Source organism: Etheostoma cragini, chromosome 15 (assembly GCF_013103735.1).
Source record: "Etheostoma cragini isolate CJK2018 chromosome 15, CSU_Ecrag_1.0, whole genome shotgun sequence".
Taxonomy (NCBI): domain Eukaryota; kingdom Metazoa; phylum Chordata; class Actinopteri; order Perciformes; family Percidae; genus Etheostoma; species Etheostoma cragini.
The window spans coordinates 12,073,877-12,099,971 of NC_048421.1; the positions used below are offsets into that span (position 1 = coordinate 12,073,877).

Genomic DNA, 26,095 nt, shown 5'->3' on the forward strand with positions numbered 1-26,095 from the left:
AGACAGGAAGTGCAATTGGCCTGATTGAAAATAATCAAATGAATTAAGTGGCTTTCTAATCCACATAAAGGATTGTAAATAGAATTTAATCTACTGACAGATCATAAAAAAGAAGCTTGTACAACTCAAAGAAGTGGGTGGAAGTGTGATCAATACAGACACAAAAAAGCAAGAACATGTACAGTAGTTCAATTATAAAGGGCATTAATGTTAAGATAGAAAGTGATGTGTACAGTATTCTAAGATATAACCAAAGAAAGAGAAATTCAATTTTAATATAAATAACGGAAATGTCAGTAATACATGATGTGGCACTAAATTACTCCTTAGTGCAATTTTAGTATAAATTGTATAATGAATACAGGCACCAGCTACAATATGAGCTACTGATTTGAGAGATGATCTACGTACCAAAAGCAACAACTGTAGATCAAAAGGCTAGCTCCTCTGCGCACAATCCCCGGTACTGACTAGTATGGTCGACATCATACCCTGTCCAACATTCTTCCATGGTTTACTCTTCTTCACCCCTTTTTGGTCTTCCATGTGTCTTTCTCTGTGATTACTATCTTAGGAGTTGAAAGATAAGGTGACCCAGCTGCTGCCCCTGCTGCCAGTGATGGAACAGTACAAGACAGACGCCAAGATGATCCTGCGTCTTCGGGAGGAGGTGAGGAATCTGTCCTTGGTGCTGATGGCCATTCAAGAAGAGATGGGGGCCTATGATTATGAGGAGCTACGCCAGAGAGTCCTGCTGCTGGAGACCAGACTCCATTCCTGCATGCAGAAACTAGGTATAAGATAGATGTAAATGCAAAAAAATGATTGTCTTCCATTCAGTGTGTGCATAAAGCAAACGACTTCATGCGGAGAGATAATAATTCAAAATAGTAATTGCTCGTTTATATATACGTATTTATCTCCAGATAATCTTTATTATGTGCTTTGCAAAACTGGGTAGGTAAACAAATGCAAGAAAATGAAACTAAGACAATATTGGAATCATCGCATACTAAATGTCTAAAAAAAACAGTCAATCCATCCATTCATTTTGTGTGTGTGTGTGTATGCAGTGCCACAGTATGTACATGTTTATGTCTTACATAAATAAATAGAGTACATACATTTGTATGGCATCTTACCTCTTTCTCTTTTTTGACCTCCAGGCTGTGGAAAGCTGACTGGAGTCAGTAATCCCATCACAGTACGTGCATCAGGGTCAAGGTTTGGCTCCTGGATGACCGATACCATGATCCCCAGCTCAGACAACAGAGTAAGTCCCTCTGTTTCTAGGCTCACCACGGAACTATAACTCTTTAACCCATGCTACCTACTTCATAGTTCAACAAACATAGAGGATAAAGTAGAACCAAAGTCATTGTCAAAAATAAACTCTGTCCCCTTCTCAATGGATAAAATATCCGTCACAGCAACGCTGTCTTGGTACTTCATTGACTGATTGACTGTTTTGCCTGAGTAGGACTCCTCGTGAGCTCTGGAGGAGGAGAGACAGGGAGAGAAATGGGGACACAAAGCTGAGTAACTGATGGATAGCATCCCTTTTCCTTTTCCCTGTCTACCTCTGTCACTGCAATTTCACCTGATTAATCACTTCATCATCAGTGGAGAAATGTATGAGTTGTTTGGGCTAAAGATTTCTAAATCACCTATGTAATTACCAGGAGTGTGCTGAGATGTTCTGGACCCAGATGATATAGTAATGGCTTTGGCTGATTAGAGAGGACATGTGGTCTCGTTTGGGCAGATACATGGTAATAAGCAGGTGGAAAAAGACAAGTGATGGAGAAAAGAGTGGAATATTAATCGTAGTGGGGAATGGAAACTGATGAAGTTTGAGGGGAGAGATTACGATGGCCTTTTTCCATCCCCACCCTGAATCATAACTAAATAGATATTGCCACAGAGAAGGTCAGTTTCTGTGATTGAATGTCCTGATCTTTGTCTTTAATCACCTTACTTGCTCAGATCCCATTTGGCTATTTAGATCAATCACTGATTGTATTAATAGCCAGAGACATCAAGAATTTCACATCACTAACCTCACCAATCATGATAATCATATTTGGGGCATTGTTGCTGAGGTGCTAACAAAGTGGTGTGGCTCAGTTTTAGGGACTCATTAAGCAGGCAGGGAAGAAACAATGCCTAATGTTCCATAATCTCCCCTTCTCCATGATTCAGATGCTATACCTCGCCTCCCCCAACTCCTCCCATACATTATCTCTCGCCCCACTGGAATTGTTATTGCAGGAGAGTGCCTATTCTACATCAAGAAAGCAAGCAAGAGCAGGAAAAGAGAGAAAGTGGAGAAAAACAATGGGTGGAACATCAGAAGAACGAGAGCTACATATTAGCAAAGCTCCCTGGATATGTTAAGGGAAAAAGGAATATCTTAGCCAACTGCAGTTTAATTGAATCAATTAAAGGCTGAACTGTGCCTCTGCAGAAGCATTGAGGAAATGAGAAGGAAGAAGCAGCCAGAGAGGGGCCATGTCAGTGTAGAGATCCGCTGAGAGTGCTTGAAGAAAACGATAGAGCTGCTAAATGGATTGATTTTCTGTAAATGTGGACTAGAAAGGCCAGGGTGCACGAGAAGTGGTTGACTGCAAAGCGCAGGTAATGTCTTTGCCACACATAGGAGGGATCAATAGTTCTGCACACACATTCAAGTATGTACATGAAGGCATACACTCACTCAGACTGTAGTAGTAGAGATTCAGCACATACAAACAACACACTTACTTTGCTCAGGGCATTGCCGCCAGCTATAACAAAAGTTTGCCCACAATGTTCTTGCAGAGAGGTGTATCAGGTATAACAATATACTGCTGTAACCACTAGATCTTCTCATTATCTCCTTCAGTCTGATCTCCTCTTCCCAGTGGAATTTATTTTTCTTCTCTCCACAGGTGTGGTCCATGGATGGTTACTTCAAGGGACGGCGTGTCCTGGAATACCGCACGATGAATGATTTCATGAAGGGCCAGAACTTTGTGCAGCACTTGCTGCCTCACCCCTGGGCAGGCACTGGTCATGTGGTCTATAACGGCTCACTGTACTACAACAAGTACCAGAGCAACATCATCATCAAGTACCACTTCCGTTCTCGAAGTGTGCTGGTTCAGCGCAGCCTGAGTGGGGCCGGCTATAACAACACCTTCCCCTACTCCTGGGGTGGCTCCTCTGACATCGACCTGATGGCGGATGAGAACGGACTGTGGGCTGTTTACACCACCATCCCTAATGCTGGAAACATTGTCATCAGCCGTCTGGAGCCCCAGAGTCTGGAAGTTCTTCAGACTTGGGACACGGGCTTTCCCAAGCGCAGCGCTGGAGAGTCTTTCATGATCTGCGGTACACTTTATGTCACCAACTCCCACCTGGCTGGTGCCAAGATCTACTTTGCCTACTACACCAACACATCAAGCTACGAGTACACAGACATCCCCTTCCACAATCAATACTCCCACATCTCCATGATGGACTACAACCCCAGGGAGAGGGTCCTGTACACCTGGAATAACGGACACCAGGTGCTCTACAATGTCACATTGTTCCAGGTTATTAAGACTTCTGGGGACTAAGAGCCTTCAGACTGACCCACTCAAATAATGCTGTGATTTTTGTCCGGGGAGGGTAAATAAGCTGTGGAGGTGGGTAGGGCTATGGGTGGTGTGGTTAGGTGGGCTTCAGTGTATGGGCATAGGCTGGGATTTTTTTTTTAAGAATTTCAATCTTCATAGAGTGCTATTATTCACATTCTCAAAAAAAAAACACTCTGGCAGCAAGGTCGGTAAAGATACAGAGACTGAGCGCTTCTCTTATTCTTTTTTCTGTGATGAGTAAGCATGGTTCTTTTTAGTTGTGATGAGAAATAAATATCAGTCTTTACCATTTATGACTTTGTATTTCATTGTCACTTTCATTTCAAGTAGACCTTTACTGTATCTCAGAGAGATGAACAACAAAGGAGAAACTCTGTGATGTGAAAACATGGCTTCAAACTTTGATGTGTGCACGCCCAAGGTGGGTTCTTCTTAAAAAGGTATAAATAGGTGTCGCATTTCTTTTTTTTAGTTTTGCTTAATGCTTCTTTTGTTTCTTTTTGGATGAGGGGACATGCAAGTATTTCTTCCTTGTTGCTCACCAAATCCAATCTGAGAGCGAAAATGTGTTTAGAATAAATTGCAGCAGTTTTTCAGTATGATATCTAAAATACTTCACATTTTAAAATGTCCAATGGCATTATTTCAATGGAATAATTGCTTCTATTTGGTGTTACTGAGTGGCTATTACCACCACAGCCAAATCATAAAATAATGAGGTGACAGCATGTGAATACTTAGTCAATCTCTAGCGCTGCATTAAACCCTATCTTTGAAAACATTCCATCCATTTTTTTCCATCTAAAAAAAAGCCAGGCCATAGGTTTTCTGTGTAATAAAACAGCATGCTTCAATATACTTAAAGTGTTCAATTTAACTGCAATAACCACAGCTTACATTTTATGTTTCATGGTGAACTGAAAATGAAAGCTGCAGGAGCAGGTGGTGCTGGGAAAGGTCAAGAAGCACAAAAAGGGAAGGAGAGACGAAATGTAAAAGCATTTCTAAGAGCATTTACATTTGAGAAATGAGGCTTCACAATTGCTGTTGCATGTCAAGCTCCAATCTGTCTTAATCTTGTTAGTCGCACAGCTCCCCTAAGGTGCTCTCTGCAGAGAGATGTTCAAAGACAAGGCTTACAGTGGGACATTGCTCACACGAAAGACTTAAACTAACCTTTTATTGCATCTTTGTTATTATTAGCTACTGTAAATTATTCTGAAGCCACATTGGCACTGTGTTGTCAATGCCAATTTACTCCTTGCATTGATAAGACTTCTAAGGATGCATTCATTCTTTGAAGAGTCTGTGGTGAACACAGAAGACACAATAAAACAGGAGGTTCCATTTTTCTTTTTTTGCGTAACCATGGTGATCTTATTCATCCGGAATGACCTTTCTATCAATAAAGTGCTGTGCTGAAGAGAACCCTGATGGGTTAATACATGGGAATGGCTGACATTTAAAGCAACAATACAGCATACAGTACAGAAAGAGTGCATTATTGAAAGTGCACTGTAGAGGGAAAATGAAGTTTTCAAACCTGTGAAATCTTTGTCCAGTCCATTCTCATGAAATGGCATATAGAGCCAGGCTTGACAGGCCCAAAATCGTTTTGTAAAGTTTCAATAATGAAAAAAAGGTAGATGTAAATGTAATCAGTTGCATAGTAAACTTAAGTTTCACGTAAACATTGAGATGAGAGTGGAAGACTGTTAATATTGTCATCCTGATCCACCACAGCATCCTGTATCGGCTCCCCCACTGTCTAAACAAAAAATAAAAGGAGGATCAGACTGCCCTGCCAGCTGCTAAGAAAATTGCAAATCCTAATTGTGCAGGCAATTATAAAACAGGGCAGAAGCTTACTTATTATTATTTCACAGATCGTCTTTCATTAAAGTCTGCAGCTGACAGATGCACCAATACACAAAGGCATTTAATGCTAAGCATGACTGGTTAAAATGGACCTACACTTTCCAGGAACAGAAATAATGACTGCACACAGATAATATCTATGCAATATGTCCTGCAATATCTATGATAAAACAAAAATAAAGTCAGCAAACTAGAAATGTGAGAAATATAAAAGGAAGACTTATCCATTGATGTATATATATTCTACTTACCTAAAACCTGCAACTAAATGGCTCCACAATGGACACAAATTTATGTCTTTTGATATCCATTTGAACTTTTTCCATAGCAGTAAAAAACAATGCGTTTAGTTACAATAAAATTAGTTATTGCCACTCTTCCACTTAATTTTTTGCAAATACATATAATGCTGAGAGAAATTGCAAAAAATGCAATTCGATCACCAAGTAGTGCCAAAAAAAAAGCTGTGTAAACTTTTTTTCATCAAAATAATCAGTTACCGCGAGTGTTTGCTGCCAGCAGCATAACCATCGGCTTCAGCATTTGTGAGGCGAGCGACAGCTCCGTAGGTAACAGTGAGTGGGCTGTTGTGGCAACTAATGCTCAGAGCCCAGGGCCAGCAAATAAAGTGTTAATAACATAAAAGATTGGGGGACATGACAAATAGCATCAAATTATTATGGCCCCATTTGAGTAGTGTTATCATCCTATCTGTGTCAGGATATATCATCTCCAGTGCAGAATCCGTGCTGTGGAGCAACAGCACTTATGTGTCTTCTTTGCTCAAGATCATCCTGAGGGTAAGAAAAACAGTGGATTGAAAATGGCAAAGGTTGTAATTCAAGGGGCCTCAAATCACTAGAAATCACTAGAGATATATCCGCAAAATTGTCCTTTGTAAAAGACTGAACAGACTGCAGGCTTGTCTGTGTATCAGAGCTCTTGCTGCGTGTTGTCATCAGAATGTCTCTCAAAGGTTTTATGGATGCAATGCCATGAAATTGCGAATTGTAAACTCTTGACAACATTGCAAAGCATTTAATTGTATGGACACTTTGACCATATTCAAACGTTTAAATGGCAAATTGTTTTATAAACTTTTAAATAATAACAAAGGAGGTACTTGGTATGATCATATCAGCAGTCAACGGAGTGTAAAACTAAATATGGTACAACTACAAAATAGTTGCTAATATGAGATGGCAATAATTAGTTATTGGTTTTGTGCCACCAAGCACCAGATTTATGTTCAAACCCATAGGGACAGTACTGAACTGGAGAAAGGGAAGTAGAAAAGTCTTAATGTGCAGCTTAAAGTTTCACATAATGATAACTGAGCTTGTAAAAAAAAACTAACTGTAGTGACTCAAATCTCTATAATGAATTAAATGAGCAAAGTGAATCAAGATTTGCAAAGCTGGCAACCAGACAGTAACTGATGAAAAGTGTGAAACGTGTCTATGAGTGTGTCAACAAGATGCTTCTGTGAAAAGGCAGGTGGATAATGTGTAGATTCTCAGTGGCACAAGAAACAAATATTCACATGCCAGATTATAATCAAGTTCAATTTGACGATGGAAGAGTGCGTTTGATGTCTTTGTTGCAAACGATAATGTAATCATGCATGAAATAAATTTGGCATTAGGAGACAGGTGTATAGTCAAAACACATACACAACACTGTAAATTATTGTAAAGAATTTCTAATTGCCATTAAAAATTCAGATCATGTGTATCCAAGTTTTATTGCCAAGACATCAGCAATCTTTTTTCACTAGGTTCCCAAGTATTGCAAAGAAATTGCCAGGTAATATGTATCCATTCTTGGCAAACAGTACGGTGTAGCCTGCAAGGTATCTCTGTATAAGATAGCAAAGGAAAGGTTTAGAGCCAGGCTGTTTGTCGTGCTTGGGGAAACATGGAAGGAACTCTAACTAGTTTACCTTAAAAGACCCTCAGCCATTTCTTCACTTACATTTTTCATTGGTGTAGGGGTCAGCCGTGACTTTGCCATAACATTTCCTTAATGCAGAGTTTTACAGGCCCCCAGGGAAAACAAAAGTACCAACTTTAAATGAAAGCTGGCCTGAATAATAAGCAACCAATTTTTTGGCGAATGCATCAACCTACAGAAATCTCTCAGCCTGAGCAGCCTGCATTAATGCAGAGCAGAAATCCAAAAGCAACAACAGAACACAGAGACACTGGAAGCTTGATTTATTTAGAGTGGCTATGAGCATGCATTCTCACATGTACTTGAACGGATTGAGGATAGGTATAGCAGCGATAGAACTGGTTTGATAGAGTTCACAGAGGTGAGCTTCAAAGGCAGGAACCGAGACAGAGACAGCAACTCAAGAATTAAGAAGCACGTTCCCACTTTAATCATGCACCCATCCTCAAGATGAAGAATTTGCTTTGATGGAAAGGCAGTCATCTGTGAGTGGAGCCATTCTTGAGATTCAATATTCCTTTTTAATTCATTTGTAGCATACATGCAGAGCACATTTGGTCTCTGTCCCTTCAATCTATAGCCTAGTTACCACTAAGACAGCAAGGCTCACTCTTGGTCCGGCTCCTGTTTCATATGTTTGCTAATTCCTTCACTGCTTCTTCCTCCTTTACCATCAGTCATGCTTGCAACAACACCTCCTCTCTTCCAGATTCACAATAAACAAACTTTTTTCTGCCCCAGAAGCCTTCTGAACAGTGCTTTGAACATTTGCTTCCTAATGATTAAACATAACTTGCACTCAGTTTCCTTGTTTCCCCCCACATTTTATATTCGTGTTTGAACTCAAAAAAGGATGCGAAGGTGCCAGGATGTGAAGCTGGAATGACGGTTAACAGAGAGACAAGGTCGTTTTACTTCACTTAACTCTTCAAGGGGACCATACTCATTATATGACTCTTTAATTGTGTTTTGAGCTTTCATTGATTCAGCACCAGCATCCCTAATCTCATTGGGTACTGTTTTGTGAAGGACAGTAAAGTAGAATCATTCTGGGCTGCACCCACGGGTGATTCAGTTTTATAACCCTGATGTCCTGACATCGCACACCTCACTGAGGCAGTAAAGATTTGCTGTGAAATATTGAACTGCAGGCTCTCCTGGATACCTCTCTTCTTTCTGTAATTACAGTAAGATTCCGATAGAGAAGAGAGATGACAGTTTAGCTCTGGTGTGCTGGTAGAGAAGAGGGGTCAGGATACCTTAAAATAAACATCACAACACAGTACAGCTGCAAGCAATTATGACCACTATGAGTTCAATAAGTGAAAAAGAATATTGAGAAAAAGAAATAAAACACAGATCAGCACTGCCTCAAGATGTTGCAGAAATCAATGCCTTGAAATAAGATAGAATATAGACTTGAATGAGAAATTGGGCTGTCAATCAAAACTTTATCATCCCAGCAGATCATGAGCATTTTTATTGTTGCACCTGTGCGGCTAAATGCAGCCAAAAGCAAAAGCATGATCACTTGTCACGTCCACCAAACTGGGTTCAAAGACTGTAAAGTGTTCATGGGAAAGAGCAATTTTGTGTATTTTCATTTTTTCAGCCAATTAGCATTGAACATATAATGAAGGATCATTTGTGTAGATAATTACAGATGTTTTCTGTGAGATTTTGTGTGGGAAAATCTTTTACATAACTTCAATAAGAAATACATTTGTGAGTTGTTGTTTAAGGTTTTGGAAAAGTTTGACCAGAACAATTGTTGGGATGCAGTGATTGCTCCTCCTGCCCACGAAACGCTGACAACCAATCATAAAACAATTGTGGGCCTGTGGAGCCTTGATGTGAACCATATTCATCAGGACTGGAAACAATTTTCACAGGTTTGAAAAACATGTTTTCAGGCAGAAAAACTAGACTAATGTAAATGAGTATGATAAATGTGGTGCATTAGGAGACTGCATTGTAGCACAGTGTCAGGCCAATATGGTACTACTATTTTTCACATTAGTCAATTAAATGATGGGACTTTTTTAAATGCCCAGCAGAATGTACAGATTGTAATAAAACTCTTGTCAAATGTGCCATATAATCTAAAAATAATAATAATCTGTCTTTCGTTTTAAGAGGGAGCAGGGGAAATCCTTTTAACTTGCATTCCTTTCAGCCCTTTCTGCTTTAATGGCATGCATCTTTTTGCAAAGTAAATGCATTCACTTGCAAAAAGAGCAAGCCAGCTTACAATTGGAATCAATCACACTTCCCCCATACTTACCACTTACCAATTTGTCCTTCTTCTTAGTGCATTTCAGCCAGGTTATTTAAGCCGTTTTCTTAAGAGTAAAATTTGCATACAGTAAGCAGTTGTGTTTAAAGGAATTTCTCTTATGTAGATGCTTCCTGCCCATCTGTGCAAGCACTAACGAGAGCCAAAAACATGTGGGACATCCACCAAAACCTCTAATTTAGGCTAACAGTATAGACTAACTGACCTAAGTAAAGGGATGAGTAGCAGCTGCTTGGCTCAGCAAAAATGAGTTTGATCGCCTGTGATGGACAATTTGCACTGTACTGTATAGGATTTATCCTGAAATTAATGTGTGACAGCATCAGTCTTGTAATTCTCCTGGAAGCGTAGGCTATATCCCATGGAAAAAATATGAAAATAGATTGCTTGAGACATTATCATTCACCTTCAACTGATGCTACAACCCAGTTATGACGAAGAGGACAATCCCACTCTCACATCTCAAGGCAGAACACTCTAGAGAATCAGCTCGGTATTTGAGGTTGTTGTGTTTATGACAACAATTTTTCAATGTTTAAACTATTTGAATGGAATCATAACAAATCCCCTTGTGGCAGAAAAGTATATCTTATGGAGACCATTTAGGGTCACAGTGGGATTCTTTTGTATTTTGAACTGTTTTACTGTTACCTCACAAAACAAATTTTGCATTTACTCTGACAAATAGAAGCAGTTGGTGTGTTGGTCCATTCCAGTTATAAACACCAAATGGAGACATGATGTGATATTTTACATTCATTTATTGCACTTTACTTTTATCGAGGTTGAACTCCGACAGTATACAGCTACTGGCTGTGAGCACCGCTGCTCTGCTCCAGCTGTAGTGGGTGTGGATGTGCATATTACTCGGACTACGACTGTATTTATTTTTCCATTCAATGGTGCAATGGACATGGCTACCATAGCTATATTGGGACTGCGCACACACACAACCCCATGTTGTGATATGGGGTTGTGAGTGCAGTGAATTGAAATTAATTATAAACAAACATGTCAAAGCAATAACCATAACTACCAAATGGTTGGCTACAGACAATTACAGCAACAGCAAAGGCCAAATGTGTCATCCCATGGCTACAGTCATATTCACAGCTACTGCACAGCCTGTCTCAATCAGCCTTGGCAACGTCATTAAGAGACCTAGCTTAACTAGCCTTAAACAGCACAATGAGCTAGCTCATTCATTCTCATATATTCCAAGGCGGTGTGACCTTAGGCTCTGAGTGAGCCTATGTCCCATACCACATCTTCAGTGATATGTTCAATTATACATCCCAAGTCTTCCACTCCAAGATTCTCAACTCTTTTACAAACCTAATGTCATGGAATGCAATCAGGGACGGACTGGGGCTAAAAAACAGCCCTGGATTTTCTCCCAAATAGGCCAATCTTCCAGCCATTCGCCCCTAGCCGTGTGCAACAGACACTAGCCAGGATGTCCAGACACTCTGCCACAATACTGTTACCTAGACAAGGTAATCATCAAGTAAGCAAGTAACATCTCAAAACCAATAATGATAATTGGGGGTTGTGTTTATTAATGAAGCCTCAGCCTTCAAATAAAAACAAAAATGCCATAACATCTGCATTGAAAGTTAAATACAAATAATGATGTATGTATGTATCATAGGTTTCAAGCTAATACTTTACCCTTGTGTTGTCTTCTTGTCAAATTTGAAAATTAACAATTAAAAAACACGCTTTTTATCAATGTTTTTAACTTTTTCTTACGTTTTTGTCCCTTTTTTCAATGTTTGTCACTTTTTTTGACATTTAACACTATGTAACACTACCTTATTAACTTTAGTTTTACAGTTATTTTTGGAATAAATGGTCAATAAACCTAATTTTTAGGAAATTGTACCTAATGTTTGAGTGAGAAAAGCATGAAAGTTTTGAGTAAAATTAAAGAAATGGATTTTGATGGATAATCACAGACTGGAATATGTCAATTTTTACTCAATACTATTTCAAAACCACTTTAATCTTCTTCTCCAAATACTATAAATTGAAGGAGATACCCAAAAATTCATGAAAGTAGAGATTTGTACTTGCCGAAAAAGCGTTGTGTGGAATTGATAATGTTATGTTGGGCAGTTAAAAAGAACATTGATGTAGGAAAACGGGTCAATTTGACCCAAGGACAACATGAGGGTTAACTTAATAGCACATGATGGACGTGTTTATTAAAAGAGTTTCTGTTTTTAAGGTTGACAGTATATATGGAACCTACACCCTGGATTAGAACCATCAATCCCAGTATTAGAAATGCAGGGCAGAACATGAGTAGCTATAGAATGTAAGCAACTTCAAATGCTGCACTTTATTTTAAAAAAATGTAGGGAAGTGAAGTGCGGGGTTGTAAGGGAGACAGAGTGACAGACAAAGTGAAATCCAGGTTAGGTGAGACTGTCAGATCACAAGCCTTCTCCACTCAATGTCAGTGAGACAAGATGCTGTGCTGAGGGGACTCTCTAAAGATAGAGAGAGAGAGAGAGAGAGAGAGAGAGAGAGAGAGAGAGAGAGAGAGAGAGAGAGAGCTCCATCCTGTGCAATGTTCTGCAAAAAAATGAGGAAGTTTTCAAAAAAAGAAAAAAAGTGCTTTGTCATAAAAACACCATTGGGCAATGGCCATAGAATGGCAACAGGAGGGTGATCATTTTACAGACCTGAAGTGCTGTGAGACTAAAACACAGAACTAATTGTAATTAATCTTCAAGGACATCTTTATAGTGTACTAATTACAGTCCCGCTCTGGTAGGTGGACTGCACACGTTTGGTGCTGTGGATATTCTTATCTTGCATCAAAATGTACTTAAATAACTGACATGTCATGATTTAACATATGTTCTTTGTTGTTGTTTTTTGCAAGGCTTACAAGGATATACATATATATATATATACACATCCAGGTGTAGACTACAGCAGCTCAAGAACCTGCTGTGGCTCATTCACACCTGCCTCATCACATAATTACAGATGACCACCTGAGATCAGCCCATCTGATTTAATATCCAAGTCACGCAATGATTACACACAGGCACACAATAAAATAACACAGTACACCATAAAATGCAGAGAAAGAAACATGTTCTAGCACTACATTCTGTGCATCATGGTCAAGAGATATTGTGACCCGTTGCTATTTTTTATTTGGACTCTTTGTTTCCATCTTTAACTTAGTGACTTTAGTGACCAGTCTAGTCTCAAGATAAGGGAAAAAGATCTCACAGTATTGAAAATCACGATCAGCCAACATGGTCGCCAGTATGAAAAAATGTGGTAAAGGCAACAGATTCAGTGGAGAACTTACAATGCAATACAAATGCAGTGATTGGTTTATTTCAAGAGAAACTGGAGACATTGTAATGCAAGCCAAGAATTATTCCCATAATCTAAAGTATACAGTAGATGTTCTGATAATACATTTTCAATCACAAACAATTAAATGCTGTTAAATTTCACCATGTGCACTTTTAATTTTCATCATACATAAAAAACTAGCTCCATGGGGTTAAGATTAAGTTAAAGTCTTTGCATTATAATCTTATCTCATCTTAATGTGAGGGTGTGCAGGGTGTCTAGGGTTAATATAGTTTGTCTTGTGCAGTAAGGATAACCATTTAGTTTCTTTTAAATTTATTTTGCACTGCTGAATGTTTTATGTTACAACTGCTTTGGTAGTTGCTGTTAATGCAGTATTGCTCTGCTTGTTTGTAACATTATTGGTACCACGCTCTCAATGGAGACGTGGGCAGGAGCTTAATTACATTTTCTATCTCATACAGTATCATCAGTGTAGAAGTATTACGGTTGATAAAATTCATGAGAAATTAATTAGAACCTTTTACTTTGCTTTTTTTGTATTAATTGATATCACTTTTTTCTGAAGCAGTTTCAACTGCATTTCTCTCAATCATTCTCTCATTTATTCAAATCAATTTGATTCAAAGAATATGAATATTAACACAATATTAAGATATTTATAATAACTTCATATTTCATTGAATGCTTTACATTGTAGGACAAAGTGCAAAATCTCTCTCTGCACTGTGAATTCACATTCCCCCCACACACAATGCATGCCTATAGAATACATATTGTGTTTAATCGTTGCATACATCTTTGTGACATTAAGGGAAGGGAAGACCCAAACCCAGAGATGGGCAGGCAGGCAGGAGAGAATTTTGCGGAAGTTTATTTTACACAAATAAGCCAGCTCAGGGTCAGAGGAACCGTGCGCTGGCCCTGGGTCGAAGGAACCGTGCACCGGCTCTGGGAGACTGGTCCGCGCTGGCTCTGGGTTAGGAAGGGCGCACGTTGGCTCGGGATCAGGAAGGCCGCACGTCGGCATGGAGTCTGGGAGCACAGACGGTGTAGGTTCTGGAGAACCGAACTCCCGCTCCACCTCCTCCCAGCAAACCATCATGAGGTGCCTCTTCAAGGTGGCATCCTTCTTGTGCAGGGAGCAAAATAAAAGGGCCATCACTTCAGCCTCTGGCTCCTTTGGGTGGAGGAGAGGCTTGAATTTATATCCTGCTGGGTTCATATTGGGTCAGATCCTTCTGTGACCGTGAGGGAAGGGAGGACCCAAACGCAGAGAGGGGCAGGCAGGCGGGAGAAAAAAAAAGGCTAGACAAAAACGGGATTACAAAACAGGAGCACAGAGGCAGGGAAAAAGTCAAGGAGGAATAAGGCCACTGGAAAAGGGACAAACGTAGATCACTCTGACAGGAACACACACAGCAGACACAAAAGGATCTAACAAGAGACAAAGGGAACACAGAGGTTAAATACAGGAGGTAACAAGTAAACCAGCAACAGGTGACACAACAGGTCAATCACATCAGGGCGGCGACACAAGGCAGGTACTAGACAGGACGAGACCCAGACCCAGACTATCACAATAAAACAGGAAACAGAACAATGCAGACACTCAAGTGAAACACAAGACGAGGACAGCAACAACACCAGGGAGGAAACTAGGGAAATACAAGCACAAGGAGACAAGACAGAACCAAGAAGTTAAGAGAGAGAAGAAGTTACAGAAAACAAAGGAAAATACCAAATACAAGGACCACAAACAAAACAAAATCCCAACCCACAACACATCTTCATCATGCCACCCATTCATAAAATTATTTCACAACCAGGGTTTAGGTATTCATTTATGTGGCAAAAAGTGGAGCTAGGGGAGGAGCTTCGTGGTGTTGTAGCTCCCCCTATTATAGACCTAGCACCCGCTCAGCACCCCCAAGACAATATTTTTTTATATTTATATTTTAGTGTCTTGTTTGAACAGTTGTAGTCTTCTTCATGTTGTTAAAAATTGGAATTAAATGATAATAACATACATGTATATACATAATATAAATATATATATATTTTAGTCTAAAATAAACAGGTGATCTTACTTGGCCAATGGGCGCAGCACCCGGTGAACCTATGACCTTAACGCAGGGCAGCTTGTTTTTGATAGCAAGTTTGGAAATTTAGTAAGATACACTACAGATAAAATGGATTGTTTTTTGCTACCTAAACATCCACGTTCTGAGTCACGATCTAAAAACGAGACTGTGAAGATGGAGAAACACTGCTCGTCGTCACAGAGCCCCAGGACCAAGAAAATTCTGGGGATGAAGACGAAGGAAAATTCGCAGGCGGCGTTTTCCATTGAGGATGCTAACGTTACGGTTTGTGCTGCAGGTGATATTAGCAACCATCCTCAACAGGGCCCAATAAGGCCAGTCCTTCAAAAATACCCCACACTGCACTTTGCGAATCAGCAGAGAAGTTCTAACAAAGGTTGGACGGATCAGTATTCATGGCTGGAATACAGCGTGGCGAAAGATGCAGCATTTTGTTTTGCGTGTAGGCATTTTCAGAAACGAGGGCACTGATTTCATTTAGAGCCAACACTTACCAGCAAAGGATTTAACAACTGGCGGAAAGCATCAGCATCTCTGAAGAGCCATCATAAAAGTATGGGGCCCAAATTTACAATGCAAGGATGAAATGAGTTCAAACAAAAAGAAACAAGCGGATCTAAAATAGCAAACATGCTTGATAAGGGACATTCCGCGTTAGTTATGGGGAACAGAAAATACATGCAAGCTGTGGTGGGGAGCCTGCGCTTCGTATTCATTCATGTAGTTGCAGAATGAGTTTAATTAATGCGGGTGTGTACACGTGTGTGTCTACAGGCTATAGTTATACTAAGGGTGGTCAGATGCAACCTTTATAATGAAACGGCAAAAGTGTTAAGCATCCCATTGGCACCTGCAACAGAAAATCTCTGGAGCCGCCACTGGTGGGAAAGCACAAAAGCTTCAAAGTGTATTGTTTTTCAGTTTGCATTAGACACCAAAATACCTTTAAAATAAATAAGCAGAAGCATTAGAAAGTTTCAGCCAGGGAAAATACAGCATTTTCTAGTCTCCACTGCGACAGGGCCCTAGCCCTGTCACCTCTAGAGCAATGCAAAGTAAAGGTAATTAAAAACAGTCACCGTAGCCCCACCCGTCCATAAACATTGCAGACTGCATGCACCATGGTACATTAATATGCAAATTGGAGCTAGGGCTGTGATCACAGCGCTTTACTGATCCAGTTATTAAATTAATTTCAAAACAAGTGGCAAGAGCTGCTGAGGTAGTCAATGGGTTTTCTCTGAATCTGCGCATATTAATGAGCTATTATCAGATTTACATTCATCACAGCAGAGAGAGGAAGGGGACGGCCCATGCTGGTGCCTCCACCCCTGTGGCAGGAGAGTCCGCTCTGCAATCTTAGCCATTCACAGAGTCGTCCATCACCAGAACAACCCCGGTACCCAGGGGGACCAGGATCTCCATATCATCTTGCAGACCCGCCATGCCCCCTCCCTCATAAAGCCAATCTCATCTGTCTGACACCCCATGCACAGCTACACTGAGATGACACAATCAAGTTGTTGCAGCGACAGCAACAAGTGATGTCAGCAGCTAAAATGCTGCAGTCTCTGAGGAGCAGCACTGTCAAACTGAACGCGCTAGGAAGAGAAGCAGACTGCAATTCAGAGTGAATTACGGACACACACACACACAGTGTATAGGTTATCATCAACAGGATATGTGAATGGTGGCGACACAGAAGAAAAAAAGTGGTCCCACTATAGGACAGTGACTCTTTGCAAAATAAAATATAGACGACAGGCTAGTATTATAAAATGAAATCACTGACTTCCAATGGTCAAATAAACACAGAGGATAGAAGCGGTGAAATGCAGGTTTTCTCCTGTGTGTAGTGTGGAAACAATTTGATTATTATTTAACTTACCTTTTTTTCTTCATTTCTCAAGTGACCTTGGGCAAAGACTGGAGCAACATTAACAAACCAGCAAGCATCGTTATGGCAATTATAGGAAATCACAGGTCCACAGGGAGCAATTATGTGCTTTGTGTTTACAATCCTGCATAGGAGAGCGATGGGGGAAAAGATGACGAAGAGCACACATCGAAAACATTGAGCTATAGGCAAGTAAGAGAAGGTGAAGCGAGAATGCAGGAGGAGAAGACAGAAAGAGCAAAGTGGAATGTCAGCAGAGGCAGCAGATGAGAGGGTCAGCAGGCATCTTTGTGAGAGGATAAAGAGGATAAATTTCAATGGCAGTGAAGTGGACTCGTAAGTGTGATTGTGTGAACACTAGTGTGGAAAAGGAAAGAAACAAAAAAGCCAACAGCTCTTCTCAAGTCTCCAGAGCATGCATTTCCTGCCACTGTGTTAACCTGGATTTGTAATACAGCATCCATGTCCTCTGAGGCATACATATTACATGACTCGGTGTCTCAACTGTAGCTGCCCACTCTGGCAGATGTGAGCGTTGCCAAGATGACCACGACACAAGTCTGGGGCTCGTCTGATAAGAGTGAGGTGGAGAAGGTCACTGAGCTCACTGTATTGAGACATAACCGCCGGTCAATTCAATTTCCTTAAGGACACAGGAGTCCAAAACGCAATCAGAACATTTCATATCACAGCCGGGCTCCTCTTGCCCTTTTTCCCAATCTCATTGGATGAGAAAGGTGGAGGAATGAATAAGAGATGGAGAGTGTCGGGCGATAGATGTCTGTGGGGGTGGGGACTGTGGAGGTTACTGCAATGGCCCAGAAAATCTTAATTTCCTGATAGTGTTGTGTTTGTAACCAGTGATTAAGCTCCAGCTGATCTCGAGAGGAAACCAGGGGAGGAACATCAGAGAACACATTCACAGACAGATTCAGTAAAGCTTTAGCGCCCAGACACACACTCTATCGGGATGTCGGGCTCTGTAAAAGAGAAGAATCAGCCTCTCCCCAGCACTTTAATTATTCATACAAGTGTGTGCTTGACTTTCAAAAGAGAGTAGGAGCAGGATGGATCAAACACTATGCCGACTGCAACAGAGAAACCAGCGACTAAGAAGCCAAACCAACCTCTGACGCAGAGAAAGAAAGAGTGGGGATGACAGGGAAAAGCTGAGAGATGGATGAGGTATACAAAGTAGAAATCTAAAATTGACTGGAGATTTTAGGATGCCCGTGGACACCCACAGACCTGGGAAAAAAATAAAAAGTTTGCATGCTCTGCCTACTTAGCCAAGATGTGGCCTTGTTTTGTAACTCCTAATTTTAGACCAACTTTCCTTGAATTCTTAATGCAGGCAAATGTGTGTGTCCATTTGCCTGTATTAAGAATTCACGGAAAGTATGAGGTCTGAGTTCAAACCTTTTCAAAGCTCGTTGGATCAGACTGATTAAAAAGCTTTGTTCAGATCATTGAACAAGTAATGGAGGGCCATGCCAAATGGGCTCATTGAGAGAATCAAAATGTGGTCAAGCTTGTTCCACAGGGAGCTCCATTTGAATCGTAGTGCAAATGACAAAGAATTCTGAGATGTATGAATATCCTGTTAAATTTTTTGTGCCTTTCATGATTTCTTTTTTTTTGTGGTAAATGGTAATTTACTACATTTAAGAAGGTACTGTCAACAGAGACAGTTTGAGGCAATTCTCTGCCTGATCCCTCACCTTTCACCGAAGGGGTAAAGAAACTGGTCCAGCTTTTAAATGTCTCCTCTGGATGACATTGAAATGATGTGATTGACACATTGTCACTGTTTTAATTGCATATATGAACATATTTCATGTGCATTTGAGAGGCCCACTGTGTGTGTGTGTGTGTGTGTGTGTGTGTGTGTGTGTGTGTGTGTGTGTGTGTGTGTGTGTGTGTGTGTGTGTGTGTGCATGTGTCTTTAAGTGTTTTCTTATTTGTGGTGCTAAATATGTGTCTTTGTTTGTTTTTGTAGTGGGTGGGAAAAGAGGTGTAAGGCACAGTTGGATCAAAATGAATCATTGCAGACAAAGTATTTATTTTAAACGTACTATCAATCCACCTGTTAAATGCACCAATGTCAGTTATCAACTGTATTGGTCTTAGAACAGACAGATTTCAGTGAAACTGCAAATAAATTGAGACCCCTGTACGGATGCTCCCCTTTCCTAGAGTTTGTGGGACTTTATCCGACAGCAGACAAGGAGTTTACACAAGTGGGTGGCTGGAATGAAAATTGCATTAGAGAAACCAGGTGCTGCTCAGAGATTGTAAACAACTCTTTTGTTGCAGCAGCAAATTCATCAGCACTGAAAAGGCAGAACCAGGGAGGGGATGAAGAGGTTGTGATGAGCAGCTGAGCAAAGAAGAGCAGCTGATGAAATGATAAGAGTGTTTTTAAAGTAGAGACAGGCAAGATGTGGGCTCATAATCAAAGGCCATAGAACTAAGTGCAATCGTACAGCTGCTTATTTATATTGATTCAAAAACACGGTGGACATTCATTTGAACTATCTGGTTGCTCAAAACACACATTTTTTTCTGGTTAGATGTTAATTCCAAAATCTAACACCGATGTCAGGGAAATAGCAGTTTCTATAAAGCTGTTACACACAGGGTCAAATGTTGCATTCCCTTTGGCCTAGAGATCATCACACTCACTAATAACACTACTTTGAAGTCTGTAGGACATCAATAGTTAGGATTATGCCGCGCTAGTTTCTCTATTTCTTGCTAGAGAAACAACAACAGAGAGAGAGAGAGAGAGAGAGAGAGAGAGGGAGGAAGATGCAAGACCAGCAAATAAACAGCATCACTCTGAAGAGAATCTCTAGAGCTTCATTACCAGACTTCAACAGCAACAGCTCAACCATGTGAAAGCAAGCAAGCTGCACAGGTTTTTCTCATCTGCCTCCCTTCACCCCCTGTCCACATCCTCCCTGCTCCTCTTGTCATCTTCTTCTCTCCCATATGTGTGACTCCCAACACCTTACCTCACCCCTGCTTGGCCGGCCCTCTGACTAACTGCCTGTTTTGCTCTCCAATGTTTCGGGAATGCAGCAAGCTTTCTGTGGGTCACTGCTTTGATGCTGAACTTGCATCTCACTGCCTGACAGAAGGAAGAAAACAGGGTCGAAATCAGAAGTGGAGAAAGAAATGGGTCTCTTTCATGCCCAACAGGAGGGAAGGAGAGAGACAGATGGGAATGTGGGGGCAGAGAAGGAGGAGAGAAGCTGCAGAAGACCTGCCATTCTGAGGTCTTCACAAAAAGAAAAGAAAGACAGCCGGTTGAAAAATACTCATACACAACCACAGCGGGTTTCCAAATCTTTTACAACTTCCATTGCACTAAAACGCAGTACCTGACAGCAGCTGACAGGTTCCGCAGCGGGAGCAGTGCTGAGGAGCACACAGAACACGTTTCCTGAGCATATGACTTGCATGTGCACATCCATGCATTAAATAGGGGTTATAGCTGCTGACGTGACTGAGTCAGTCTGCAAACAGGATGCATGATTAAAATGCTTCTGTCGTTAAGACATCATTTTGATTAAGTTTTCCTTGGAGTCATTTCAAACTGACACACCAGTTCATCTGCTTGTTTGTGTGTGCGTATATAAAGAAAATGCTGTGAAAACTATCAACTTTTAAACGTGCCCTTTATGTATATATGGTGATGTACCACGTCCACATGGGAGAGGAAATACGAGCATACATCGGAGTGATGGGGAAAGGAAATGAATGGGGAGCTCTTGTAATAAGAGAGTGAGGTTATCCTGCATCCTGAACTTTGTTACAGATGGGGGAGGTCTTTCCAAAGGATGCCACTTCATGATGTGAAGCTAGTGATTTAATTACCAATCTATGTCCCACACATCTTTAAAAAGAGATGACATTATTGAGGCAGACATGATTGAAAACAAAGAGCTTCTTGAATAATCCCATGAAGAACAATGGGGTGAAAAAAAATCTCTTTTTTGTCAATTATCATTTATGAATGGAGTGTTGCTTACTGATTGCAATTTAAATCCTATTTCCATAACTCAGACAACTGGACAGCATATGGACCAGGAAGGTGGGTGTGGTTGGGAATTATTTCTTCCAAATGTTTTGGAGTGACAGCTAAGAAAACATTTCATGCCACAACTCACATAACAGAAACTCCCCATCCTCACCACACCATCCAACCGACACTACACTGGTGCACCTCTGCAAACTCAGATCTGTATATATAGACGTTTTATTGAATTAACATGGTCTCTTTAAATAGGTTTTGTCCCACTTTCTGTTCATATGATATACTGTTTCTTATAGTATGCAGGAGCACACACATCCAGATTAAGCAGGGTCCAGAGTGATAGATGTCAGGTTATACTGTGAATATGATCAGTCCATCTGTGACTCATGGGACTCTTCAGATTAAATTAAACTCCCAGCTGTTCTGTTTCCCTCATCAAGTCAGTTCAAACATGGTGCATTTGTGTATGCGGATAAAAACATGTTTTTAAGAGACATAACATGACATTGGTATGATAATCTCATTTATAATGTTCATCACAATTTGTTTTGCTCTGTCATTAATCTGAACTGAATGAATAGAAGAAGAAGAAGAAGAAGAAGAAGAAGAAGAAGATGATGAAATCAAAAAGAGGGGAAAGAGTTGCCAGGAACTAGTAACAACAAACACAAGGTCATTACAAAAACACTCAGGTGCATCTAAATGAAGTGTAGACATAAAATATAGAATAAGTGCATCTTTGAAATTCTGCTGAGGGACAAAGGCTCTTCTCTTACATGACTGTTCCTCACTTTTGCCATAAAACCAGACCATGCACAGATGAAATTGAAATAAATAGTGCCCCGTCTGCGCCTGTGTAAACGAAGAACCATACAGGATATCCATGGCAATGAAGCGGAGCAAAGACCACTTATCCACGTTTCAAGGTATATTGTTAAAAAATAAAACCAGACATCTTTATATATAGGGCTCTGTATTCATTTCTCTCTAAGCTCTACAGCAGCGCACTGCCAGAGTCTCACTGAAACAATTTGTGCTGGCATCAGCTGGGATGTCAAGAGGGATTAAGGAGATAATAAAGCAGAGATACACCTAAACAAACACTCACGGCACCTTACATGACCACGTGATGGTAAACTTTCATTTTATCTCATCTTAACTTTCACATTGTTTGTTCCAAAAGGGTCGACAAGATGATTTGGCAGACACTTACTGTTTGTTGTCGAGCCACTGAGGCTTAGTTGAATTTTAATTTAGCGTGGTGGAGGAAGGCAATACGAAGAAAAGAGAGAGGGAGAAATGTAAGGTTGCGATCTGCCATGCAGCAACAAGTCCAATCACTCAAAGATCAGAGTCATTTGTCTTAGTCTGAGAGGCACTCGTTCAATTATTTTTGAACTGTTTGCTTTAAAGCAGAGCAAGTATTGATTCATTTCTCTTTACGCCAAATCAAGAGAGCAGTCCCCCCCAAAACACCCAAGAAGGCAAGAAAAAAATGTCAATACTTTAGCAGTCCTTATAACACAAGATTTATGGTGCAGAATCTCATATATATACTCTGTCACAGCTGCTAAATTATATTGCTGAAGGCCTAAACTAATTTATTCTGTTCTCATATGTTGGGGAAATCCAACTGGTTTAATACAAACGTAAGCAACCAAGAAAGATACACTGCCAAAGTTCAAATACAGTTTAGATTGTGTAAAGGGAGCCAAATATTGGTGTGTCAAGTGGTCATTTTAAACTGGCATAGTCCAAGCCATTTGGAGTTTTACACAAGGCTGTCAGCATTGTTCCAATCCTGCAGAAGCAGCTTCTGTCCTTTTAGTTTGTAGTGAGCATGATGTCAGTTTGTAATGAGCACCACAAATACCAGGTGAACACAAGATGAAAAAGCAACAAAAAGGAATTTGGGCTCCCAAGAGCTGGCAAATCTTTGCCGCTACAAGGTCCATCATCGAGGATGAGTAGAAAGGGGAGTTTTTTTTTCATTTCTCCACAGAAATGATTAATGCTATTATGGATGCTGGCGACGGAAAGAACAATGAATATGTGAAAATATGCATTTTCTAATGGGTAAAGCAAGTGTCTGCAAGGTGAGTTTGAATATGCGTGCGTCAATTACATGTGTATCAGTGCGCATTTGTTAGCAAGGTGTGCATTTATGTGCATGAGTGAGGAGGAAGAGAGAGAGAACAGAGGGTGAGAAAGGGAGAGCCAGCAGAAAATAATTGCTGTAAATTGTTTACAGTGAGAGACAGATAAATTGCTGACTCATGTACGCCACACAATTACAACGCAGAACTGCCTGGCAACCCCATTGTGATTGCGCTGCTGCTTTAAACTTGTTATTTTGAAGATTTTTAATGTTTTCATTCCTAAAGCAGCTATTGCATGCGCATAAGGGAAATCAAAATGTTGTTTTCTTGAGTATGCTTCTCTGCCTTTTCTTCTCTAAACGTTCAATTCAATTCAACTTTATTTACATAGCGCTAAATCACAACAACAGTTATCTCATTGCGCTTGTCATCAAAGAGCAGGTCTAGACCGTACTCTGTGATATTATTTAGAGAATCCAAACAATTCCCACCAAGAGAAAGCACTAGGCGACAGAGGCGATGAAAAACTTTGGCCAAAACCTTGAGCAGAACCATGGCTCAGGGTGGGCGGTCATCTGCCTCGACCAGTTGGGGTGAGAGAAAGAAACAGAGAGAGACAGAGAGACAGAGAGATTGAGAATTGTAGCAGGGGGTGTCAAGCAGGAACATGGAGGCAGCAGGTGACTCCAACCACAGATCCAGACTCCACAGCTCCAGAGCCAGAAACACCTGTAGGAAGCAATAGGAGGAGGGAGGAGAGGGACGAGAGAGCACAAGACTCCGGGAAAGGGAAGAAGTTGAGTTAGTAACATGCATTTATTCGATGAGGTTGCATACAGATGGAGAGAAGGAGGAAGAGAGAGGTGCTCAGTGCATCATGGGAAGTACTCCAGCAGTCTAGGCCTAGAGCAGCACAACCAAGGGATGGTTCAGGACTCTCCTGAGCCAGCCCTAACTATAAGCTTTATCAAAGAGAAAAGTCTTAAGCCTTCTCTTAACGGTGGGGACGGTGTCTGCCTCCTGAACCCAAACTGGAACCTGGTTTCACAGGAGTGGAGCTTGATAGCTGAACGCTCTGGCTACCATTCTGGTGGGGTATTAAAGTACTGTGAGCTCTTTAAGATCTGATGGTGCCTGACCATGAAGAGCTTTGTAGTTGGAAAAAAAGATTTTAAATTCTATTCTGGATTTCACAGGAAGCCAAAATGTTGCCACCAGATCCCATTTGTAGAAAATCCTTTCATAAAAAGCCATTCATTTAGAGACCAGTGCTGGAATATCACAGAAAAGGCGGGTTTATATAGTCTCTACAGAAAAAAATAAATAAATCAAAAAACATTCTTCGGACCTGGAGGGAATGCATGCAGTTCAGGCTTCCTTCCATAATAGTACTGCAGGGGAAACAAGACTGCATGCCTGTACAGTAAATAAATATAGAAATTGCTGCTTTGTTTGAAATAGCACTTGAAAAATCTCAATTAGCGACAGCTCCAAGCAACACATAAATAGCTTTTTGGAAGAGAACGTGAAGTAAAAAATAGTGGGATTTGGGAAGTGTTATCAAAATACTAGATTGTATTTTGAGGCATAGCAATGCTATTTCAAAGTTTAGGCTTGACTGAATAAAATATATGTACAATATGGAGCCATTTTGGTCCAGGCGATATATATATATATATACACAATAACCCCAAGCGCAAATTCTGAGTTGGAGTAAATTGCCACTGCAACAACACTGCATTATACATCAGGCTGTAAAATTGGGTGACGGTCTCCACATATTGTCAGTGCGGCTAGATAACCGAGCTGTGTGCAGTCACCTGAGATGGAGAGGAATGTAATCTGTTGAATGAGACAAATCTATAAAATAAAACTCATTTCTTCCCCCTTGGCATTGTGCTTTGTCTGCAAAAATGAGGATTTGCAGTAACTTCTCAGACACTCAGGGCCGCTGGTGAACAAAAAGAGTTATTATTCACATCACAGTGGTCCTCACACACACACACACAAACACACGCACACACGTACACACACACACACACACGTACACACACTGGCTCAGATGTCCCATTACTTTTTTTATCCATTTTTCTTCAGGGTCTCCTCCCGGTTGGTCCTTTATGACTCCCCGAGCAACTCTTGGGCTGTGTGGTTACAAGAGGTACAAGTCTGCTTGACAGGCCCTGCATATTCAGATGACCTATAATAAAGGAGTGGCGATGGTGGGCAGTGGGTGGGCAAATCTGACATCAACACCTCCACAAAACTCAGTGACTGCTGAGCTGCAGACAGTGAGAGCTGAGGGGGAAACCAACATAGAAAGAAGATCTAAATTAGGTCTTATAGTTGAAAGCCTGTGATCAGAGAGAGAAAAAAACTGCTGTTCAGAGTACACTGTTGTCACTGATGTAAACAGATTTCACTAGACATTTGTGTGATAACCCGTTGCCTTAAACCATCTAAGTTTTTACACAAGGTGAAACTTTACAGGTTAAGCGATCAAGAAAGGTTTGTATCATGTGGATTCAGCGAGTTTTGTAGTCATTCGTTCAGGGCCTGAATTGCGAGTAAAGTTTGCAATTGACGGGTAACACTATAATCTATCTGCCACATTGGCAGGTAGCCAATAAGAATTGGGTGATTCAGACGCGTAACTGGCTCGGACCAATCAGGTTTGATTTGTACGGTGGCCGTCAGGGGAAACTCGCTGCAATTATAAGGTCCTATGACATGCAGCTTTTGGATGCTTTTATAGAGACCTTAGTGGTCCCTTAATGCTGTATCTAAAGTCTCTTTCCCAAAATTCAGCCTTATTTCAGAAATACAGCCACTAGAACCAGTCCCACAATGAGCT

General features: G+C 40.7%; 1 protein-coding gene and 1 long non-coding RNA gene across 5 annotated transcripts in view; one reads left to right on the forward strand and one right to left on the reverse strand.

Annotated features, from left to right (window-relative positions):
• Positions 1–3,917, forward strand: part of olfm2a (olfactomedin 2a) — a 45,510-nt gene extending 41,593 nt beyond the window's left edge. For 3 of the 4 annotated variants that reach the window (XM_034894697.1, XM_034894698.1, XM_034894699.1), the window contains exons 4-6: positions 575–794; positions 1,167–1,273; positions 2,931–3,605. In XM_034894697.1, coding sequence (XP_034750588.1) covers positions 575–794; positions 1,167–1,273; positions 2,931–3,605 — 1,002 coding nt within the window. Of the gene's footprint in view, positions 1–574; positions 795–1,166; positions 1,274–2,930 lie in introns of all 4 variants that reach the window. The other variant, XM_034894695.1, reaches the window with a different exon arrangement.
• A 2,765-nt stretch (positions 3,918–6,682) lies between these two features.
• On the reverse strand, positions 6,683–25,731 carry LOC117958366. The gene is made up of 3 exons (XR_004659704.1): positions 25,665–25,731; positions 20,111–20,117; positions 6,683–6,693 (listed from the first exon to the last, which is right to left on the reverse strand). It is a non-coding gene; the product is annotated as an uncharacterized LOC117958366 (long non-coding RNA).
• Between the last annotated feature and the right edge of the window lie 364 nt (positions 25,732–26,095).